This window comes from Furipterus horrens, unplaced genomic scaffold, assembly GCF_987537825.1.
Source record: "Furipterus horrens unplaced genomic scaffold, mFurHor1.1.pri manual_scaffold_4, whole genome shotgun sequence".
Taxonomy (NCBI): domain Eukaryota; kingdom Metazoa; phylum Chordata; class Mammalia; order Chiroptera; family Furipteridae; genus Furipterus; species Furipterus horrens.
In genome coordinates this window covers 76963637-76988337 of record NW_028327174.1, presented here as the reverse complement: position 1 = coordinate 76988337, position 24701 = coordinate 76963637, and the positions used below count along the sequence as shown (strand labels likewise).

Sequence of the window (24701 nt, the reverse complement as noted above, 5' to 3'; positions counted from 1 at the left end):
ATGGTTTTTATGATTGAGTTTTTATTTTTTTTATACCTCAGTGTGTGCCCTCCTCAATAGTTTCCTGGTTGCTTTGAGTGATTGTTTATGTGCCCTACTTTATTACTACCCCATTAATGACACAAAGTAACCTTATAGTAGTTACATTTGGTTAGCTTCATAACTACCCTATCAGTTGTTTAAAGAGCATGGTTATGTTAAGTTACTGAGTTTATGGGTGTGCTTTTTTGAAATTAGAAACTTTTTTTTGTGATTATAGCCTGAGTCTTATTTCTACTGTTTATTCTTTATCAGCTGTTGTTTGCAAAGTAAGACTCATTTGTTGAGGGAGAAAGTAAAAAGAAATGTTAGCAAGGTGATTCTGTTTCTTATTCCTATAAAGGAATTTTCCTTTATAACCGCATTGCATTTACTTGCTGCTAAAATTTTATTACAATTCTTTAAAATGTTCAAGGTGCAATATTTCATTTATGGAGAAGGATTGATAAATACTTAACATAAATAATTTAAGTAGAAACCAGTGAGATATTAAACATGGTTTTGAACACATTTTGCTGAACAAGTGTAGCATGTGTAACATTATAGAACTAATCATACAAAGTTTGATAGAGCAACACTGGAATTAATATACATTAATAATCTAAAAGTCACATTCTAATTTTGAGCAATTATTTTGCCTCACAGCCCTTATTCTTATATGCTAAGAAATTTAATTCTTAGCATTTAATACTCAAGGTGGAAATGGAGGGAAAAGGTTTATTAAAGCTAAAACTTTCAGTCTGGGTTGGGAAGGATAGATTGCCTCTTAATTTCCTACTGTGAAGACCTTATAACAAGAAAAGGCAGATACAAAAGTATCTTTGAATATTGTAAATTTTAAATAATATACATTCCCCTATCTTGATAAAGCAACATTTTATGTAACTTTTAAGATAAATGTCATAGACCGTATCTTTTATTTTATGAACAGACAGGGAAACTAGCTCAAATATTTATTGAGTAGCTTATATTTTATTGTGTTAGGATATGTAACTCCTATCTAAGTAGATGTCACTATCCTGATATTGGTGTAGAGTTGAGGGTTGTACAATGTTTTATTTGTTTTTAAATGGAAGAATTTATATGATTTTAGAAGTCATTGTTACCTTCCCATCTGGCTTCGTTGTGCATATGGTACACCTATTATGAAAGAAATTTGAATTTCCTTTCCAAGTGATTTCTAGTTGAAAAAAATTTAAATATTTTGGCATTTTTGAAACCTGTACTAATAGGGTTATTATGGGGACTAATGTAGGTAGCAGGAAAAATCCTTCCTATGTGTGATCAGAAGCTCTTTTTCTTTTTTATTTAGTAGTTTTTATTATATTTATTAAATTCTCGTTTAGTCCCCTTATATCTCCCTCTGCAATCACCAGCCACACTGTTGTCCATGTCCATGAGTCCTTTTTCCTTTTTTGCTCAATCCCTCATCCGGCTATCTATGAGTCTCTCTCTATTTTGCTTGTTCAGTTTGTTCATTAGATTCCACATATGCATGAAATCATATGATATTTATCTTTCTCTGCCTGGCTTATTTCACTTAGCATAATGTTCTCCAGGTCCATCCATACTGTCGCAAAGAGTAAAACTTTTTCTTTTTTTATAGCTCAGTAGTATCCCATTGAGTAAATGTCCCATAGTATACTCATCTACTGATGGACACTTGGGCTGCTTCCGTATCTTGCAATTGTAAATAGAGCTGCAATGAACATAGGGGTGCTTATGTTCTTTCTGATTAGTGTTTTGGGTTCCTTCAGTTATAGTCCCAGAAATGGGATCCCTGGGTCAAAAGCAGATCCATTTTTAATTTTTTGAGGTAACTCCATACTGCTTTCCACCGTGGCTGCACCAGTCTGCATTCCCACCAACAGTGCAAAAGGGTTCCTCTTTTTCCACATCCTCAACAGCACTTTATTTGTTGATTTATTGATGATTGCCATTCTGACAGATGTGAGATGATATCTCATTGTGGGTTTTTTTTCTCTTTTTTATAAGGTATATTTTATTGATTTTGCTATTACAGTTTTTCCAGTTTTTTCTCCTATGCCCCCCTCTCCTGGATACTTCATGTGCATGGGTCATGCATATAAGCTCTTTGGCTTCTCCATTTCCAATACTATTCTTAACGTCTTCCTATTTATCTTGTATTCTCCCCTTTGCCCCTCCCCACTGAAAACCTCCATATGATCTCCATATCTATGGTTCTGTTCCTGTTCTAGTTGTTTAGTTTGTTTTTTAATTCATTTTTGATAGTTGTGAGTTTGTTGTCATGTTACTGTTCATAGTTTTGATTTTCTTCTTTTTCTTAAGTAAGTCCCTTTAACATTTCATATAATAATGCTTGGTGATGATGAGCTCCTTTAGCTTTACCTTGTCTGGGAAGCACCTCACCTGCCCTTCCGTTCTAAATGATAACTTTGCTGTATAGAGTAATCTTGGTTGTAGGCCCTTGCTTTTCATCACTTTGAATACTTCTTGCCAGTCCCTTCTTGCCTGCAAAGCTTCATTTGAGAAATTAACTGATAGTCTTATGGGAACTCCTTTATAGGTAACTCTTCTTTTCTCTTGCTGCTTTTAAGATTCTCTCTTTATCTTTAACCTTTGACATTTTAATTTTGATATGTCTTTGTGTAGTCCTCTTTGGATCCATCTTGTTTGGGAATTTCTGTGCTTCCTGGACTTGTATGTCTATTTCCTTTGCTAAATTAAGGAACTTAATTTGTCAAAATGTTCAGAAATTGTTTGTGTGGATAGTTTTAAAACTTTGTGAATATACTAAGAAAAAAATTGAATTCTATACTTTAAATGGGTGATTTGTGAATTATATCTAAATAAAGTTGTTAGGAAAGGTCTGTCAGCTGCTTCTCTCTCACAGTGATTTCTCATACATCTTCTTTGAGTTATGTGTACTATGTTTTATAACTATCATAAAAATGTTATCTTTTTTCTATATAATCATAGAGTCACCAAAGGCATTTTATAATTCATTGAGTTTTTACTATCACCTCCCCTTGTTTCTTACCTAGGGCCAGACAGCCTTTGATGTAGCAGATGAAGATATTTTGGGATATTTAGAAGAGTTACAAAAGAAACAAAATCTGGTATGTTTGATGACTGTCTAAAGATTATCTACATTAGTAAATTCTCTTAATAGCTTTGAATTTCAGACAGGTTAAAAAAAAAAAAAAAGAGTATTCTTGTAATGTTTTGTGCTTTCTGACCATAAAACTAAAATGACAGTGAAAGAGAATAAAGGAGTAATGGTGGTATTTTACCTGTGTGTTACTTATTCCCATTTTAAATTTCCCATCATAAAGTAAATACTTATATAATGTATATGTCCTGAAGAATAACATGGTCTTCTGAGTTTATAAGACATTTTACTTAGGCCCTGGTGGGCATGGCTCTGTTGGCTGGGTATCATCCTGCAAATCTAAAGATTGCAGGTTCAATTCCTGATCAGGGCACGTGCCTGGGTTGCGGGTCCGGTCCCCAGCAGGGCTACAGCAAGAAGCAGCCAATTGATGTTGCTCTCCCTCAATTTCTTTCTCCCTTCCTCTGTTTCCAGAATCAATAAAAGTAAGTTTTCTTAGAAGACAGAAGCTATAAAATCTCATATTTCTCAAATAGCAGGCCCTGGAGAAACAAGGCATGATGTAGCTAGAAAACAGATTTTTAACTAAAATGTCATCAGACTTCCTAAGTGGTGATTGAACCCTGGGTTTCTAGTGAACAAAAGTTGAGAGGGCTCTAAAAGAATCCAACTTATTCCTTCATGGAGTTTTTAACTATCTTACCTTTTTAATTCTTTATGCAAGCCCCTTTCTTTTCAGGTACAACTTAAATGTTTTCTTTATTTTGTTTAGTGTTTGTTATGTTAAATTTTATGTTTTACTGATTAATGTTATTTTAATAGTATTCTTATTTTCCTTTGCATAACTTTTATAAAGCTCCATAGTGAAAAACGGGAGAAGAAATCTCCACTAATTGAATCAACAGCCAATATGGACAATAATCAGTCACAGAAGACCTTCAAAAAGTAAGTAAAATATTGCCCTGGCTGCTGTGGCTCAGTGGATTGAGGGCCAGCCTGTGAACCAAAATGTCCCTAGTTCGATTCACAGGGCACATACCTAGGCTGCAGGACAGGTCCCCAATTCAGGGCATGCGAGAGGCAACCTATTGATGTATCTATCACACATCAGTGTTCCTCTCCCTCCCTCCCTTCCTCTCTCTAAAAATAAATCTTTTAAAGTAGATTTTGTTATTGCTATGAATGGGTTGGCATGATGATCACAGGCATGATTGTTAGATTTTGTGTATCTGGAAAAAATTAATGTATTTTGACCTTTTGTTTTTATAATTATTTGAAAGCTATTTTCCTTTCACAGCAAAGAGACATTAATCATTGAGCCAGAGAAAAACGCATCCCGTATTGAATCTCTGGAACAAGAAAAGGTTGATGATGAAGAAGAAGGAAAGAAAGATGAATCTAGCTGCTCTAGTGAAGAAGATGAGGAAGATGACTCAGAATCAGAAGCTGAAACAGGTAAGATTTGAAAGATAAAAGGGTTTTCGGTGATTTTTTTATTCAGTGTAAAGTAAGATGAGATCAGACTTTAATTTTGCAACTTTTCAGACTGATTTGCTACTTGTTTGGATACCTACCAAGTCAGTAAATTACCTTTCAGGTAGTTCTCTAATTAATTAGAGACTCTTGTTCACCTTTTCTTTTCTGACCTTTTTAGGTTTGAAGGTGCAGAGACTTCCAAGTCTCCCTTAGGATGGTATAGATAGGGCGTAAATGGGTTTGCAGCAATTCAAGAATGTTCCTGCTATTTTCTGAGGCCCAAAAGTCCAGAAGTAGGTCCCAGCAGCATCCCAAATATTACCTAAAAAGAGTAAAATTTTAGAAGTTGGGGATGAATCAAGATACTTTCCTGTGGGGGTATAGGGTAATTTACTTTGAGAAATTTTAATGACACAACAAAGTATACTATAATAAACATTCATATTCCAACCATCAAGACTTATTAACTGTATTTGCTTTAAATTTATCTTCTTTTTGTACCCTAGTCTACTTCCCTTTAAAGCCTTTATTCCCAAAGACAATCATTGAGTTTTTCCTGCAATCTTCTAGTCCATTTTTATGTTTATACTTATCTAACATGTAGCTTCAGAAATATACATAGTAATTGTATGGTTGTTTTGTGGGTCTTTTAAAAAGATTTTTTTTATTCGTATTTAGAGAGAGAGGAAAGGAGGGAGAAAGAAAGGGAGAGAAACATTGAGAGGTTGCCTCTCACATGCCCCCAGCTAGGGACCTGGCCCACAATGAAGGCATGTGCCCTGACCAAGAGTTAAATGGGCAACCTTTCGCTTTGTGATGCAACGCTCAACAAACTGAGCTACGCCAGTCAGGGCTTGTTTTGTGTTTTTATTTTTACACCTTAAGAGTTATTATGCAACTTGCTTTTCTTTTCACTCAAAAGTTGTATTTTTTAGATCTGTTCATAGCTGTATCGTTACGTAACTCATCCCTTTAGTTGCTCTATAATATTCATTAAATATATCCATTTCCCTTCTGATAAATATTTACCTTATTCCAGTTTTTGGTGTTGCAAATAATGCTGCAGTGATCATTTGTGTAATTGCCTCCTTGTGTATAAGGATGAGAGATTCTCTAGTAGATATACTTTAAAATTGAATTATTACTCACATTTTCAATTTTCATAGATGCTCCAAAAGTACTTTATGAAGCTACTATAACAATTTACATTCTTTTCCTTTTTATTATCAAGGATGCTGTTTTTCTGCATTTTTTCTCTCACCTATGTTTTCATAGATTTTACCAAATTGCTTATATTAATTCATATTTTTCTTTTTCTGTATCAGTTAATGACTCACAGCTTCTGTACAGCATGAGATTCCAGTATTGCCTTCTCAATGAGTTGCATAACTTGATGTTTTAACATAACTTTATCAGAAAAATATATACCATTTCCATTAAGATTTTGTTCAGTGAAAAACCTATCATCATTATCAAAACCAGTTTTGGTGGCCTTTGTTAAACACAAATTGAGCCCTAGAACTTCTTGGACTACCTATATGTCCTCTAGAAACAAAATAACAGTTTTGAATCATTTTATTTTTACTCAGCAAAATATTTCCTATAAGAAAATATGAGAAGCTAAACATTGCCAAATAAACAAATATTGAGGAACATACTGGTAACTGTTTCCCATTTAAAAAAGCTAACAGATACAGGTTAGCTTTGTTGCTAGGTGATATGTTTGGGATTCCTTTTTTTTTTTGAAGTTTGTTAATCATACAAGTAAATTATTTTTCAGTAATACACAGATTTTTATACACACACACACACACACACACACACATGGGAGAGAGATTCTAGTCACTTAGGGCTTTAATTTTTTTATGTATTTGCTGTCACATTGCTGGTCAGGTGAATCAGTATATCTGTTGCCTTAGTGACAGTAATATGGGCAAAATTGGAAGCTAAAGCAACAGGTAGTCATTGAATATATAATTTATTTCTATAATGTGCAAATTAAATTTTTTTTAATTATAAAAGCAAATTATATGAGAACCAGCATGCAGTGTTTAAGAATGCAGACTGATTTCATGCATATAATTGTAGATGTAAGTAATTTATTTAATTTCAGATTTCTTTGTAAAATCAGGGTAATTATACCTGCTTTACATTAGTACTGTATAGCTATCAGTTGCTTTATATGTTGACTTTCATATAACAATTGTATAAAATTCTACACTAATGCGTTAAGTGTGATCAGTATACACATGCTTACCCAATGTCACTTCAGTTAAATTTGTGCTATTTTCCTTGTTCAAGTTGAAATGATATTATGAAATTTAAATTGTCTCAGATACCTTTGTAAGTATTTAAAGTTATTTCTATATAGTTAATCTCCTCCTTGTGCGACATGCCTTGGCCCCAATCTATAGTAAAATATATAAGTATGAATTAAACTACATGCACATGTACACAAGAAAGCCAGGACTAGAACCCAGATCTCCTATTGTATGTGTCAAGTCTTTTATACTTATGTATAAGAGTTCAAGAACTGGAAGTCCAGGCATCTCGCAGAGATTTCTGAGGTACTGCTACCTAATTTTTTTCATTGTCCCTTCTATATAATTCACTGTTCAATGGTAGGCACTGAGGACCTATTTAAAATAAAGAAGACCTCAGATTTAGGCCTGTCTTGCCACTGGACTAGCAATTTTCCTTATTTGTTTTGGTTGAAATTTCCTTGTAAGATAAAAAGAATTGACCTGGATAGTTCTATAAACTCTATTGTTCTATAAATATAGATAGAACTGGTTACCATCAAATTGTATTGTATTAGTCCCCTGTTTGGAACTTAACCAATACCAGTCACTCTGCTTAGTTTCTCACTGAGCTAACTTTAAATGTTCCTCTGAAGCATTGTACTATGATAATTTTGTTCTTCCTGTTGCTAATAGTTGTGCCAGGAAAATTTGACTCTGTCTCAAGAATTAACCCATGTAAATGCTGTGTGGTTTCTTCTCTCTCACTCTTCTAATATCAACAAATCTTTGTCGTACTTTATTTGGCAAGCTTAAGAAGGCAGCCATTTCCCTGTAGAGCTATAGCTTGATTTGACAATTTCTCAACGGTTTCTTTTTTCTACTTTTTGTATGGTTACTTCCTTGAGAAACTCTTTGACATAAAATAACTATTTTACTGAACTTTCTTTGATGAATTATTTACCAAAACATTTTTTTAAACCAAACCAGTTTTTAATCAGCGTTCTTTTTATAACTCAGATGAAAATAGGAACCTAACCAAAAGTTTAATTTCCTTTCCGATAATTTATAAATTTGAGAGGAGGTTGAGGGAATAAGAAAGTAAGAAAGGGAGGCACTATTTGTACTTTTAGATTTTTTCCTCTAGGACTTGGAAAATTTTCCTTCTCCATTAAAATCAAATGGATAGAAGGGCTTCAGTAATATTAATAATGTTTACTTAAGTTGGATAGTGGACACCTGGGGTTTGTTTCATTATTATTCTTAAACCAAACATAAATGTTTACATACATATGTAGACATTTTTGGTGTGTAGATTTCACTGATATAAAACAAATTTTAAGCCAAAAGAAAATAGAGAGAAAAGGAAAAAAATTAAAATGAAAGAAAACTTATTAAATTTTATTTTTATTGTTTATTTCTTCTTCTAGACTGTAAGCTTTATGCAGTTAAGGTATTTTGTCTTTTCTTTGACTGATACATTCCCAGTACTTAGGACAGTACTTGAAATGTGGAGACAATAAATATTTATTGAATACTCTCCATTTAAGTGGATTGCTTTCTAGGAAGATGGTCTAATTAGGTTATACACAATTTGTATTTAACTGTGCTAAGAGGCTTAGCTTTGTTGAAGGAAAAGAGGTATTATTCAACAATGAGGAAAAAAGTTTGTTACACTGAGTCTAGCTGATTCGGTTTATTTGGAAACCTAAGGTTATAGCAATTTTTTAATGTTGACAGTTTGGCGTTGTACTTTGGTATAGTTTGAAATATGCTTTTCACCTTATTAACATTTTACAGATGTTTTCATAGTCACAAATAGAACTGAATCGTTGTAAATTCAGATTGTTGGTGGGATGTTTATACTTGCCCTAAAGATAAAGCTTTTTAAATATCATCTACTTCTAAAGTATAACAGCATACAGTAATGATAACTTAAGATGGAAAATTTCTTTGGAAAATTGGTGATCAAAAGAAGGGAGGGAGGTAGTATAAGGAAAAGGATTATCTTATAGGGCTCTAAAGCACTATACTTCTTCCCCAATGTATAGAAGGATGCCTATCCTACCCCATTTTTAAACCAAAAGAATGTTTAAAACTAGATAAAATTACCTTTGACCATTTGGAAAATAAGCTTTTCTAGTTACTTTATAAATTGTAAAGATTTAAATTACATGTGACCATTTTGGTAAAAGCCAGTCTGACAAATATGTTTAACAACAGTCTGAATTTTTTCTAGCATCAGATTTATATTTCTAATATATTCAAAAATCTTTTTCTCAGTGATTACCAGTTGGAAATTGTCCTGATACATTGTGAAAAGAGATTTAACCTGACATTATGCCCATTTAACTATAGACTTTTTAAGGGTGAAAGGCATGCTCTTTGTGACACTGAAGCACATGTTTTGTCCAGCATCTAAGCTGATTATTCACAAAAAGCACTTACAGATTTTCTAGAATAAAAAGGAGCCATCAGTTTTAGATATATGTTGTTGATCCATTAGAAAACCGCAGTTCTTGTAATGCTTTTAGTACACTGTATTTATGCATTCAAGTTTTAAATAGCAACTTAAAAGATTTTAAATTTTTCTATAGTGTCAAAAGTAGAAAATTCAGATTCTATTTGTGCTTTTTATTGTTTGAAGCTTTGTCATATTTCTTCATATTATCTTATATACTTTAGCATACATACTGAGACATTTCTAGAAAGTCCTTTAAAAATTCACTTGTTAAAAGGGATAATAATAGTGGGAGAAGTCTTTGAATTAACAAAATCTTAAACAAAAATAGAATATAAAACAGTGTTTTCCCAGTCATTGAAACCAAATATGTATAGAATCTTGACTCTTAATGTTCTTGTTTTTTTTATTAAAATAGATAAGACAAAACCCATGGCTGCAGTGACTAATACTAATACTTCTAGTACACAAGCAGCTCCTGTGGCTGTTACAACGCCTACTGTGTCATCTGGTCAGGCAACACCTACATCACCTATTAAAAAGGTAAGCCAAAATTGTGTTTGCTAAGAATGTATATTTTCTGTTTAAGTATCATTTGGGCTAATGCATTAAGACAGTTCTAAAATTTTTTAGTTTATTCCAAAAGTATTTAAGGTTTTAGAGTATGAATATTTTTTCTGTAATTTGAGATTTCCTCTGAACTATATTAATTCTTTTTAAATGCTTTTGCAATTGATAGTATAGTTGACAGTTATCAGAAATAAATGGTAGGAAGATTAAAATTTTCATATGAAAATTAATACTCATGGTAGTTTTTATTTCACATGAAATTTTGAGAAACAATTTTTTTTAAGTCCGTTACCTCTGTAAAGTAAAGGTGCATTTTGGTAATTTTACGTGAGCATTAAGTTAAGCACAAAAAGTACTACCACAAGTCAATGAGAAAACTAGAATCTAGATTTTCTAACTCAATACAAAGCACCAAGTACACAAGATGGCATACCAGTAAAGAAGAGCATAATCTTTGATGACAAACCAAAGATTAGCTCCTGACCCCACCTGTTATAAATTTATGCCTTGAGTGAGTTACTTTCTCATCTATCAAAAAGAAAAAAGATAATAAACGAAGAAAGTCAATATTGTAAGCTTTGATTGAGAGAGAGCCTGGCTAGTGACTAAAGCTCCCAAAATGTTAGTTTCATTTCTTCCTCTTCTCTGTTATTCTGTTCTCCATTTGTTCTCTTTCCTTCTTGCTTCCTGTTCTCCACCAAACAGTGCTTTTTCACTAGTGTTTTAATCTTTTTAAAGACTTTCTTTTTTCCTGCTACTCCAGAACCTGTATTTCTTTAAACCCAAATTAAAGATTAAAAGTTCTGTTTCCTACTTACCTCTTTTTAAAGACTTCTTTCCATCAGCCCTCACTTATCTTTAATGGGCATACTTATGTCCCTCTGTATGTACACACAAATGCATGTGCACACACACTTTTATTTTTTATTATTTTTAAGATATTATTTATTTATTTTTAGAAAGGGGAAAGGAGGGAGAAAAAGAGAGAAACACTGATGTGCGAGAGAAATGATTGGTTGCCTTGTGCATGCCCCCAACCAAGGACCTGGTCCGCAACTCAGGCATGTGCCCTGACCAGGAATCAAACCAGAGACCCCTCGGTTTGCAGTCCGGTTTGGAGTCCGGTACTCAGTCCACTGAGCCACACCAGCCAGGCTACCCCCCGCCCCGTTCTTTTTTTTTTTTTTTAGTTTTTGCAAAACCAATTAAGAATTGGTTGCAGTCAATATAACACTTGACCCCTAAATACTTGAGTGTGTATCTCTAAGTCACAAAGTTATTACCTTTCACTCCCATTCTAAAATGATCATATTTAGGAAATTGAACTTCGGTATAACACTATTATCTATGTTCACTAATGTACAGATCATACTCAAGATTTTCCCAATTTTACTCGTAGTTATAATTACATCTTTCTGTTTGATTTTTTAAATCACGGGCACACTCGGGGATTGAACATTTTCTGAAGTTGTCATGTCTCTGCCTTTGGATTTCTTGTTTTGTTGCTTGTCTGACGTCATTTGGTTTGCATGAGTTTGAGGACTGATTTTAAATCCCTATAGTGTTTCTATCTCAGTGTCCATCTTGCTAATCTTTAGACCTGGCTCCATGTGGTCAAAATGTGAACCTTTTAAAATCATAAAGTAGAGAATATTTTTAAAATCTACATTGTTAATAATAACCTTCCTCTAAAACTTTTCCTAAGGAAAGCAATAATGTGCATTCTTAGTGGTAGAATGTATGGATTTCACTGGTACGGTTTGAATGTCAGGAAGCAATATGAATGAGTAGTTGTCCTTACCTGCTCTGTTCTAGAACTGAGGGCTTCTTGAATTCAGCTACATTCCATGTTCATATGATCGTACTTACACTTTAAAATTCAGAAGCAGCCTGTCTCTGCAGGATTTGTAAAATAGTTGTGCCATACATAACTGGTTTCACCATGAGTTGCTCTAAAGTTTTATTTACTCCTAGAACCCCTATATACTTCTTCAGTGAATACTAAACTGTAGCTTTTTGACTTACTATCTTTTAAAACTTAGATTATCAGAAGTTTCCTAAAGCTTCATCCCCTTGGAATAGTTGGCAAATAAACTGGCTGTCATTCTTTTGAGTACCTAAGTACCACAGTCAATTACAATAGACTTCTTGTAATCGATTATGTTTTTCTCAGGCATAGCCCATATTTATGGCAGTTTACTTTTTTTATGCCAACTACCTTAATTGAAAGTACATACTTAATAACTCTGTTAGCGAGCTAATAACCTGTTTGCTTATAAGATTCTGATCCAGAATTTTTCTAATTTCGTAATTAAATCTATCTAATGACAACTATTTGCTTCTATAGTTTGCATATTTAGAAATTTCAGTTCTCAATTTCAAGCATCTTAACTTAATTTGTAGATTATCTTGTTTCAGTGTTTGTTTTTTAAGGTCCTGTAGCCATATTTTCAAATTCAAGGTGTACAAAAAATCCGAAGTGTTATTTTATGGATGGAGCAATCTTCTTATCAGTATTGTATAATTTTTAAAGCCTCTTTAAGTTCAGTAATACTTTATGTACTTTAATTTAGAATTATAGTGTTTTTTAAGTTTGTTTCAGGATTTTCCCTGTAATGTAGAGACGTAAAAGATACAAATTTCCTTCCTGAATTGTTCATTTGTAAATGCATCTTTAAAGATTTTGCAATGAAGAGTTCTATTTTTAGATTCCCGCTTAGTACTATGCATCTACTACCTAGACATAGTTATCTCAAGTTCTCTAGTTCTTCACCAGTCTATAAACTACACGTGAGCTCTCCACACATGCTTAAGCAAGGAATCAATCACAAACAAGGAAGCTCTGAAAAGTGTTAAATATCATTTATAATTTCATAATAACTTGGGGTAACTACAGAGAAACATGGCTATATTTACTTTAAATGCTCTTCCCTTAAGCTCTCAACTTCTTCAGCTAAAAATAAAGAACTATTTCTGTAGCAGTGCAATCAGGCCTATGATTTGTGGAAATGTTAGCTATGAAACCATCAGTTTAACTTTATGATTTGAAGTTTTATCTCACATTAAGTTTATATAGGTCTTTAGTCAAAATAAATATTGGGATCTCTGAAAAAGATTACTTGCTCTGCTATATGCACATGGATTTCAATAAGTATGAACTTTTCTTTACTAGGTGGTAAAAAGTAGAATTTTCTTGAAATTAAGTGTTTAGTTCATTGAATCTAATCATTAAGCATAATAATAACTTAAAAGACTACTATGTGCTGTAGGTATATAAAGTATACCAATGAAATTGTACTAATGTAGAATTATAGTTTAAAATGGAAGAAATCATATTTGATGTAGTGAAATTAGGACATTGAGATAGACCTTGAAGAATGAGTAGTATTTCAACTAAACAGAGAAAGAAGACTTGTACAGTTTGTTGAAAGGAAGAAAAGAAACAATGTGAGCCAAATAGGGCTAATATGGAGTATTATGCATGAAAAATGAGTTGTCTAGTTTGTTTGATTTATAGGGTACATATACAAAATAAAACAGGAAAAGTAGAGCCAAATTGTGAAATGTCCTCATTCTATGGTTACATTTTTTTTTTGTTTTTTTTTTTTAACAATATGATAATAGAGAATTATAGATGTTTGAACAAGGCCATGAGAAAATTACTCTTTATGGAGTATTATTTTGATAACAATGTACAGGTACATTTGAAGATGAGAAGCTGGTTGAGATAAGGTTTATTAGAAAGTCACTGAAGTTGCTCAGGATAAGAATGTAAATTACAGACAGTGGTCTTACAAAGAAGAGAAGGCGATTTAGAGACTTGTCACCTAGTTTGTAAGTGGAGGAAGGTGACCAAAAATGTCTCACATGACTAAGAAGTCTCAGTTGAAGAGATTATTGGTGCCATTAACAGAAATAGGGAACTGAGAGTTGGTCTGGAAATAAAGGTGTTTGATTTTAGGCATGTTGAGCGTCACGTTCCCATTATTGTTCTATGTAGTCCATTCTAAAGGTAAATAGAACTTCAGGAATGGTCAGGAAAGCGATTTTAGGAATCATACTGAGCTGAAGAGTAACAGACTGAATGCAGTTAATATTTAGCCTACTCCCAAACCCCACAAGAAGAAACTGGAAAGATAAGATGGTTGGGGGATCTGAGAACAGACTCTTGGAGTACTGCTGTTACAGGGCTATTAGGAGGACAGTTGCTAACAAGAGCAACAAAAAGACCTAAAAAGGGGGATGATCAGAAGAAGAGTAGGAAAGTCAAAACAGTGCCCTATTATGAAAGCCAAAATAAGAGTTTCAGGGAGCAGATATAGTTGAATATTTCAGAGTGGTTCACTTACACACCAAGTAAAATTGAAACGTGCTTTTTAATACATACACCAGAATGTAAATGCAAATTTACGTTAGGCAGAATGGAAGTATATCAATTACTATAGTGCAGCAAATATTTGCTTCAAAATTGATAATAACTGCCTCATTTTTCTCAACTCCAAAATAATAGTAATAGTATTTCATCAGGTAGAATTAAATGAGATAACCCATGTGAAGCACTTAGCTAAGGGCCTGACACCAATAAACATTTGTTGTTTCCATTACAACATTCAGTAAGTGTTACCTGCTGTATTACTCTTTTATCATGAACAAATAACATTTGTTTCCAGTTTGGGGGAGGTTCTAGGACAGGGATTGGTAACCACGGTCTGTGGGCCACGGGTGGTCCCCACTGCCTGCTTTTGTGGAGCCTGAAAGTTAGAATTGTTTAAAATTTTTTTAATGGTTGTGGGAGAGGGAATCAAAAGAATATTTTATGACATAAATTCCAATTCCAATGTTTTTACCTAAAATTTTATTGGAACACAGCCACATTTTTCACTTATGTATTACCTATGGCTGCTTTTGTGCTACAACAGCATAGATGAGTAGCTACAACAGAGAACAGAGATTCTCTGGTCTCGAGCCTAAAATTTAGTTTGGCCCTTTACAGAAAAAGAATTTGCCAACCCCTGTTCTAGAGTACTATGACTTTAATTTCAGAAATCACTTAACCAATCCACTCAGTGCCCATCATGTGTCATAAAATATTTCAGTTTCCTGAACTTTTTCAATCAGTGGAGCTCGTAGTGTTTTACTAATTATTTTCCCACAGGGCAACTTGGCCAAAAGAAATACCTATTTGTTCTATTAAGTAATTAAGGGCAAATAAGTTAATAATAGAAGAGTTTGTACAGTGTCCAATAAATGTCACTGTGCTTCCTTCCACACTTTCAAATGGCCCTGTGATTTTGTTCTGGCACCGGGGAATGCCTCAGTGCACACTGGGAACTGGGGAGTGCTGTATGTCATGTGGCTGTTTTCTACCCTATTGATAGGAATTAACTACTGGAGGGATCAGACGTATCTTATCGTAGTTTTGTCTGTGAAGTAGTCCTCCAACATCGTGCTCTGTTAAACTGCTAATCTGCTAATCATAGTAAACTTCAGCGATAAATATGAAAGAAAGGGTTTTTTAAAAAGTATGCATATCCTATGCTTGTAGAGCAGTTAGTCAGTTGCTCTATTACCCCACCTATATTTAACTGTGATTGACTATATAAATTCTGTAGGTGAAGTTGATGACAAGAACTAGATAAGGATAACAGATGTTTCATTTTTAGGGCTGTTGGAAGGCAAGCCCTGAAAATGAAATAAATATTGTACAAAAAAAGTTTTTAGTTGCAATATTTAATACAATATTTAGTGGAAAAATCAAACAGTAAGTATAGGTTATCGTATTTAAAAAATTACTGAAAATATATATATATAAGTAGAAAATATGTCAGTAATTTTTTTTGTTTATTATGCTTGATTTAAATTTTTATCTTAAATATATAAATGAATAAAAACAAAATATAAGTGCAGTACTTTGTTCACTCACATTCTATAGTATTATATGCTCTATATGCTTTAACTGCTTTAGAAGTTTATCAGATTCTTTCAGATTCCCTCATCCTGAAAATGGAACTTGTTCCCAGTGATTTTAAAGATTGGGTTATTGCCTAGTTATTGGGTTTTAATTTATTATAAAATTATTTTATAGAAGAAAAAGTGTGTGTTTTGTTCATAACTTCCTTCTCTGTTTTCATACTTTCAATCTCTTTACCTGTCTTATTTTAATTGGCTTTAGTATGATTTCATTGCTCCTATCCTGCCTGTGGTGGAATCAGTAGATCCCGCATCATGGAGGCAGGGCTTGCGCAAAACTGGCATTGTTCTTGTGCCCAGTAAGGGTGAAAAATCTATGGTGAGGCATTTCTATGTGCAAGGATTTATATTAGGTTACAATATAACAAGTTTAATATGAATATTGGTTCCAAAGATGCATGGTTTTAAGTCCTTATGGTGTGTTAATTTCTGTTCTCTGTATTTGCATCATAATTTTTCTGTGTGATACAGTGTGGTGTGTGTTTTCTTAAATCTAACTTCTGAAAAGGCAGTTCATTCTTTTACAGTTCTAGATCTTTACACTTTTGACTAAGACATTAACCTAATTAGTAAAAGTGTTGCTCCTGAAACTATTAATTGTAATTTTAACTTTTTTTTTCTGTAAACTTATCATTTCTAGCTTACAGATTGATGTCTTGATAATTCTTTTTTTCTTTTTCTTTAAAAATAAAATAAAAACAGTTTCCAACCTCAGCTACAAAAATTTCTTCCAAAGAAGAAGAGAGAAAAGACGAGTCTCCTGCATCTTGGAGGTTAGGACTTAGAAAGACTGGCAGTTACGGTGCACTTGCAGAAATCACAGCATCTAAAGAGGCCCTGAAAGAAAAAGACACTGCAGGTGTTATTCGTTCAGCATCAAGTCCCAGACTTTCCTCCTCTTTGGATAATAAAGAAAAGGTAATCTATTTCACAATATGGCTTCTACAAACACTAATGATTAGTTTTCTAAGAACATCAAATCTCTTAGATTTTCTACTATGTATCAATTTAATACACCTAACTTAATAACTTAGATGTTAATACAAAATGTACCTACCATAAACAAATATCCTTATGGATCATCAGATATAATTAGACTGTACTCAGTTAAAGGGACCCTTTTTCTTAAGAATTTACAATAAAATGTATCAAGAAGTAAGTTTATTTTATTTATTAGGAAAGTTTTCCCAAGTTTAGGAACATATTTATTCTAGAAGGTAATTATACTCATCAGTTACATTTATCTAGTATCTGTAATTTTTTATTTGCTTGTTTACCACAAGCCACTTTGTCTTGATGAGTAGTTTTAATAACTGTGTTTTGAAAAGCAGTATTAAATTGCATCACATACAATGTACCATAGTTCATTCACTGTTACTTTATATAGTCAGATTATTTATTTTCCATTGCATTTTTAGTGCTTGGACTTTTTTTTCCTGTAGTTTTATTCCCTCTATTTAGGAGTGTTTCCTTGTATCAGAAATTCGGAAATGGAATTTCTCATCAAGTAACTTTAATATTTTTATTTTGTATAAATTTAAATTGCCCAGTTTTTCCCAGCATATAAATGCTAGTATAGCGTGGATGTATCAGATGCCATCGTTGAAATACTGTCAGTCAAACTTGGATATATTTGACTTAAATAATTTTGTTTTGAATATTTTAATGTTAGATATTTAAAGAGTAGGATATCAAGATAATAAGTCCCTTATATAACATCAGTGTTATAATCATTAGGGAATTAATAATGAACCATACTTCCATAGAAGAAATAAGGATATTTTACCTTCTGAGATTATATTACTTTAAACTGTTACAGAAGTGTTAGAAAAAGTCATTAAAATTTGGAGGAATTATTCTTTTTTTATGTTAAAATGTTATCAAGTTGTAGATAAAAGGAGAAAGAAAAGATTAGTTTGAACAGGCTGTCCCTTAGTGCTTATAGTACTTGACTATTGATAGACATCAATTTTAGAGTTTGGCTAGGAACTATGGAAATACTATAAAGTAAACTGTATTGGCTATGTAACGCTATATTATTGAATACTCTTCCTTTAATTAATACTCTTGGCAGAGCCTCCAATTATCACACAGATTTATTTTCAATTGTGTTTTTTTCCTGTTGTATAGGAGAAAGATAGTAAAGGAACTAGGCTTGCATATGTTGCACCTACAATACCAAGAAGACTAGCCAGTACATCTGACATTGAAGAGAAAGAAAACAGGTGGATTAATTATGATTTGCTTTATGTTTTTACTATAAAATCTTTGTCATCTAGTATGAGAGTTAAAGCATGAGTATTATTGTAATTATGTTGGATATGGAATGTGGGAAGAGATGGGAGGGTATTCCTAAGGGAACACCAAGGACTCCTGAGGAAGTTCTGCATTGGTATGTTCATGAAATAGCCAAAAAAAAGCATTGTGTTTAGAAGAGAGTAAGGTGACAGCGGTGATAAATGAGATCATAAATTAGAACACACTCTAAATATGTGGAACATATAGAAAAGGAGAAAGAAGGGTGGAAAATGCCCTTAATTTAGTTTGTTTCTTCCTATTTTTCAGCACATAGAATATGAGAGCTTCTAAATATAGTTGTAATCGTATTATAATACCCAATTTTGTATCTGGACTTTTTAAATTTAGTATCTCATATGCTAAATATATATGCTAATATATATTTTCAGTAAGCATTGTTTTTCATCAGTACGTAATGTTCCATAGAGTTGATCTGTTGATGTTAAAATAAGCACTTCCCCTCCTCACAGTGTGGACATTTAAATTGTCTTATATTGTGATCATAAATTAAACTTTTATAAACATCTTAATTTTGCCCCTGTAAATAGGATTAAACCTTAGGGATAGAATCTTAGAACTGGAATTACTTCCACTTAATAAATATTTCAAAATGTTTCCCAAGGGATTTTTTTAGTTTCTACTTCTAATGATTATTAAGGTACAACTTTGTTAACCCTGTTTATAAATTATCTACCAGAATCTGAAAAATATTCTTTTAACAGAGACTCATCAAGTTTGCGAACAAGTAGTTCCTATACAAGAAGAAAATGGGAAGATGATCTCAAAAGGAATAGTTCAATTAATGAAGTATCAACTTACCATAAAAGGTAGTAATATAATTCTTAAGTAACTTTCTTTGTATTTTATAAAAATATGCGGCAATTAGTTTGGATCCCTCAATTTAAGATCACGTAAGAAAATAAGTGTCTTAAATATATTATTTGTTGTTTTATTGAAAAACTTTATTTGAAGACACAGAATATATATTTAAAGATGAGTGAAACTTTACTACTAATGCCTTTCTATTATATTACAGTGAGTCCTCATATAACGTCAGTAGGTTCTGCTACTTGAAGTGAAATGATGTATGACAAATCCAGTTTTACCTTAGGCTAATTGATAGAAACAGGAGTTAAGTTCCTATGGCATCTCATCAATGTTATAATGAAATGATGTTGAATGAAACAATGTTATTTGAGGACCTGCTGTATTTATATTTAATTAAATTGGATATATTATGAAGTATCTTTTAAACTGTAGCATATTGAAAAGGAACTCCTTATATAATTGACTGGAGCAGTTGAAATAGATCAGTGTCGTAATAGATCTGGTCATCGTTTGGTGACCTGGAAAGTTTTCACTTGCCTTGTTTTAGAATGTTGGTAATATCATAGGGGGTAGTGAGGGCTATAAATTATTTCATGGCTAAACGCAACCAAAAAGAAGAGTAAAAGATAAACCTGTATAATATAGGCATGGATCACTCCTAAGGATGTGACCCATTGCTGAACCAATTTTCTTCAAAAATGTCAGTCTTAACATTCCCCAAATAAATTCAAACCAAAATGATTTTTTCAAGACCCAGCCTGGCATGACCAGATAGATGGTCTGGAACAGTTTCAGAAATGTAATTTATCAGATCAGATCAGCTTTGAGTCTTGTTGAGAGAAGTGGGAGGCACTAAAATGATACACTACCAAATTAGTGAAATCATGTAGACTCTAGCAAGTTGTAGGTGCAACTCTTGGTGCTGGAGCTAGTGGTGTATTTAGGAACACAGTTTTTTAGATGTTCCCTGGTCTTGTGAATCTGTGTAATATATAGACAGTAACTATAGAATACACATACAAACACATCCTATATAGATATGACTCTTTCCTTTAGTTGCTCCTTTGGTAGAAGACAAGATGATTTGATTAGTTCTAGTGTTCCAAGCACCACAACAACACCAACAGTTACCTCTGCAGCTGGGCTTCAGAAAAGCCTGCTTTCCAGCACAAGCACTACTACAAAGATTACAACGGGTTCTTCCTCAGCAGGCACACAAAGCAGGTAAGTCACAGATACATTTTGTGTTCAGGCCTACTGTGTGCTTATGTATGTGCATGCATTTTTGTTTAGAAGATTGTGGGGCTCTGGATTTTTTTCATTTACCTCGTTAAAATTATTTACAAACAAAAATTGGTTCCAAAAAGAGGCTGTTACGCATGTCTGGGGGAAAAAATTAGATTCCCGAATTACGAACTTTCCTTGAAATTAAGCTGCTTAAAATATAAATTTCTCTCCTTGACAGATCTGTTTGAGCTTTTTGGTTCATAGTTGAAACATGTCTTGCCTTGTGTTTTTAAAAAATCCATCCCTGTAGTCACACGTTTTCAGCTGCTAGAAAGTGCTTTCATTGTTTAGCTGTTTTCCTTTTCTCTTTTTGTGTTGCTGCTTGTGATGCTATAGTACCTCAAATCGTTTGTGGGCTGAGGATAGTACTGAAAAAGAAAAGGACAGTGTTCCTACGGCAGTGACCATTCCTGTTGCTCCAACTGTTGTAAATGCTGCAGCCTCTACCACAACCCTGACTACAACTACTGCTGGCACTGTCTCCTCCACATCAGAGGTCAGGGAGAGACGCAGGTGTGTAAAGGTCCTCAGGACTGCCGCTGTATCTTGCCCAGTGATGAAAGATGTTTGTTTTGTTTTGTTTTTTTTTAGTCCTGTGAAGCTGGTGACCATCTCTCCAGTAGGTTAACAAATGAAATATGTAAATTGATATAATTAGCCATTGTTAGCATTCAGACTTGATAACCTATCTCGAACAGTATTTATGTTTTTGTTTAAAGGCAGTAAGGCTGACAGTTGTCTTCTTACTTAGCCATCTTTTTTTAATGGTTGGTTTAATTCAAAACATTTTTATGATGAAGATCTAAACATACATGGTCACACTCATGGAAAACTAGATGAAACATGACAAAAACGGGTTTTTAATTCTTCTCATTGTTTTTCTTCATTATTAAATCTGATGGACGTTAAACTTTTTGTTATTTTTGAGAATTTCATTTTAAGATTCTTTTGGTGAAAAAAGGCTTCTTGGACATATGTATAAGCCACATAATTATAACTGTTGAATACATTCACTTAGTTTTAATTTTGGTAGGTAGAAGGCACTCATTAATTAAATCTTTTTAAGGGTCTATGAATTTATTTTGTGTGCTGCTGTCAGTGATATGGAATCACAGATGTAGAAAGGAATTTACCTATTATCTTTGCTGTATCCTGGATTTACAGAACGAAACAGAGACCCAGAGATATCATGTGACTTTTCCACTCTTATATAGTTAGTGTGAGAGCTAAGGCCATGCCCAAGATTACAGAGGAATCAGCTCAATCTTCCTTCTGCTGTCTCATTCATAGTCCTTAGCTTTGAATTTTGTTTTGCCTTTTGAAAAAGAAGAAACTCTTAGGAAGCTAAATGTAACCTTTTTTATATTTTATTCTTACAAAATTAAGTTAGCTACATAACTGATATTTTCTTTCTAAAATATTGACCTGGTTAACTTTATTTCTGGTACACAGTATTCATAAATAGATAGTCCTATACATCCTTTGTCTCTGGTGCCGCACAAAGTGCATCTATATAGTAGGATCTTTAAGTAACATTTATGGTGAATATATGAAAAGTTACAAAATGTTAAATTTTTAAATGTTAGTTTCTTTTCTATCATTGTATCTTTAGTTTCTGTCAATATATTTACATTTTTTATATTGTGGTGAAAATAATAATACTTCTGTAACACCACAAGTGGTTCAAAGATTGTGATTTGAATATCAGTATAGGTTGTGTTCTATTTAAATTATTCTTTCTTTATATTTCTATAAATTTAAGTCTGTTTTAGGTTTTTGAAATGTTCTTAATAAGACCGTACAGCAAACAGAAATTAGAGGAGCATAGGCATCCATCATTCTCTTTTGGTGAAATAAATTTGAGAGTTTTGTTTTTATGGGGAAGAGGAGGCATAAAGTGGGGAAAGGGTCATGAGTTCTTGGTTTTTTATTCTTTCCTCTGCCTTAATCCTAAAGTTAGAATTCTCCGAATCAGAATTTCTTCTGTAAAATGAAGTATTTGGTTTGTATAATTTTTAACTCCCAGAATTCCTTTAACTCTAGTACTCCATGCTTTTAATATTTTTTCAGTGATAATTAAAGTCGAATGGATGTCTCCCCAGAACCATATCATATGTTGTTTCAAAACAAATTATGATTCATAACCTTAGATTTTTTAATTTTTTCATTTTGTTGTAGAAAGTTGAGTTTCAACTTTTTAGAATTAGAAGACATTCGAGATCGAGAATTAAATATTTGGAATTACTGTAAGGACAGAGCAGGTTCTAATAGCATTATAAACAAATGTGCCTATTGTCATTTTTCCTAGTCTCTTACAGAACATTTGTTTGTCTTACCTTGTTTCAGTGATGTTTGCAGTAATATTAGTGTTTGTGTTTTGTTTCATGTCAAATATTTGTTTGCAATTTTGAATACATTGTTGGCCTCTTGTTCGTCCTTAATTAAAATTCATTAATTTTTTCAAAATGTATATGGCTGAAAAGTTGCCTCTAAAATGTATGTATGATAATTTAAGAATATATTGTGGCTGAAAAAATTAGGTCAACACATTTATGCCATTTTAGGCACCATTACATATGTACTTTTAGATATTATATAAAGTTACCATACACACTATTAAATTGCTCCGTATTTTAGAATTTTCCTGTTGTAATTAACCAGGATTGGATGAGAAATCCTGTTTTTGTTAGTTAAGATTTCTAGTGTATTAATTTTAAGGGGAGGTGAAGTAGGGAGGAGAAGCTAGCTTTAAATAGATGGAATGTGATAGCAGATTATTTCATTGTTTTAAGTATTTCTCATTTTTCATAACCTTTCAAACTGCAGGACAGTACCTTATTAATAACTTTGCATTTGTAGCATGGATTCACATGGAATTGTCTTTTTAGGGTAACTACTCTTTTCCACCACTTCCTTTCACTCAGCCAGCTCCCATTTGCCTGTTTATTTTCTCTCTGAAAGATAAAAAGCTAAGTGAGAAACAAAGCTGTTTTCAGATATTTAAAGATGTAATTTGGTTGATTAACCAAAATATAAACATTATGAATAAATATAAATATTTCAGCCAATAAATTCCAGTGGTTTAAAAAATATATGTGAAATAATTGCATTTATTGGAAAAAATCCTTAATTTAAAATAACAACTTTTGAGTTGCTCAGAAAATCATAAGCAGTATAAGACTACTGGGGAGTAAACTTATATTACCCTATGTAGTTACATGCAGGAGATCCTGTCTTACAGTAGAGAGTAATGCTTAAAGCAGTGATGGAGTTTGACTGGTATATTCTGTCCTTTTGATGATCATCTCTTTGTAATTAAAATACAAAATACATGAACTATTTTTTTGTCTACATCTCCTATTCTTAGAGGTCTGCTCTATATAGGCACTCCAAGAGTGGAGAAAGGAACTGAATATCATATGGAAACTATCGACTATAGGAAATGTATGTGTTAGGTAATTGATAAGCTAGATTTTCATGCTAATTTGGGGCAAATATTCTATGGGAAATTTAAATGAACATCTTTTACAAGTCTTCTAACAATTTTTATCCCCCTAACCCATATATATTAAACCAGATATGGTAAATAGATTTTTTAACTTTCATGGCAACTTGAAACTTTGAAAAAGAATTTTGGCTCCTTGGAAGAGTGTGTGATGGTTGATTAGTGATTTGCCATCGGGTTAAAAGGACAAGTGGCAGTGCAAATTTTCTTGTTCTATATTAAATATGAAAACTTTGACCATATAAATAGTAGGAATTAGAACTCAGAAGTTCATGTTCTTGCTTGCTTTTCTTTTTTATAGCAGCTCATGAAATGCTGAAGTGATATGCAGCCATATGTGCTGCTATAAACTTTTGTTTAACCGGATTTGCTCTGACACCAAGGTTTCATCTCCTTTTACTATTCTCCTTATCAGGTGGAAGTCCAAAAAGCAATAAATTACATGAAGCCAGTTGGTGCATAAATAAGTGTTAAATGAATGGATGAAAAGAATAGCCATTGGACCATATTTTCCAAGTCTTACAGAGTACTCTTTCTGGGTTAATAAGTGTACCACCAAGGAAAAAAGTATTCCCTACTTAAATGATTTTGAGAAATGCTGGGTTAAATACAGTTAAACTAGTTTCTTCCTTCAGTACTCCTCAGACCTTTTAATATGTTGTGATTTTCCTAGAGACACGTTAGAGTGTATAGAATTTTCCAAATTAAAACACCAATGTTAACAACCAAGCTCCTCATCACATTTCAGAATTAATGTTTCTTAAACTAATAACAAGTTCATTGATCATTCTCTTTCTTCTTCTGTATTACTTCTTCCAGAAAAGTCATTAACATTGTTATAAAAATAGAAAGTATCTGTTACATGTCAATAAAAATCTTAAAACTCTAGAGAGTTGATAGAATAAAAATTATAAGACAGAGCCTTGCAATACA

At 32.7% G+C, this 24701-nt stretch overlaps 1 protein-coding gene across 8 annotated transcripts in view; it reads left to right on the top strand.

Moving 5' to 3' along the window:
• Positions 1-24701, top strand: part of PPP1R12A (protein phosphatase 1 regulatory subunit 12A) — a 133695-nt gene that overhangs the window by 83630 nt on the left and 25364 nt on the right. For 2 of the 8 annotated variants that reach the window (XM_090273658.1, XM_090273660.1), the window contains exons 6-15: positions 3066-3140; positions 3990-4078; positions 4431-4588; positions 9729-9853; positions 16053-16169; positions 16553-16768; positions 17981-18075; positions 18871-18975; positions 20033-20200; positions 20600-20776. In XM_090273658.1, the coding sequence (XP_090129784.1) occupies positions 3066-3140; positions 3990-4078; positions 4431-4588; positions 9729-9853; positions 16053-16169; positions 16553-16768; positions 17981-18075; positions 18871-18975; positions 20033-20200; positions 20600-20776 (1325 nt within the window). The remainder of the gene's footprint in view (positions 1-3065; positions 3141-3989; positions 4079-4430; positions 4589-9728; positions 9854-16052; positions 16170-16552; positions 16769-17980; positions 18076-18870; positions 18976-20032; positions 20201-20599; positions 20777-24701) is intronic. The other 6 variants (XM_090273661.1, XM_090273665.1, XM_090273659.1 and 3 more) reach the window with 5 other exon arrangements.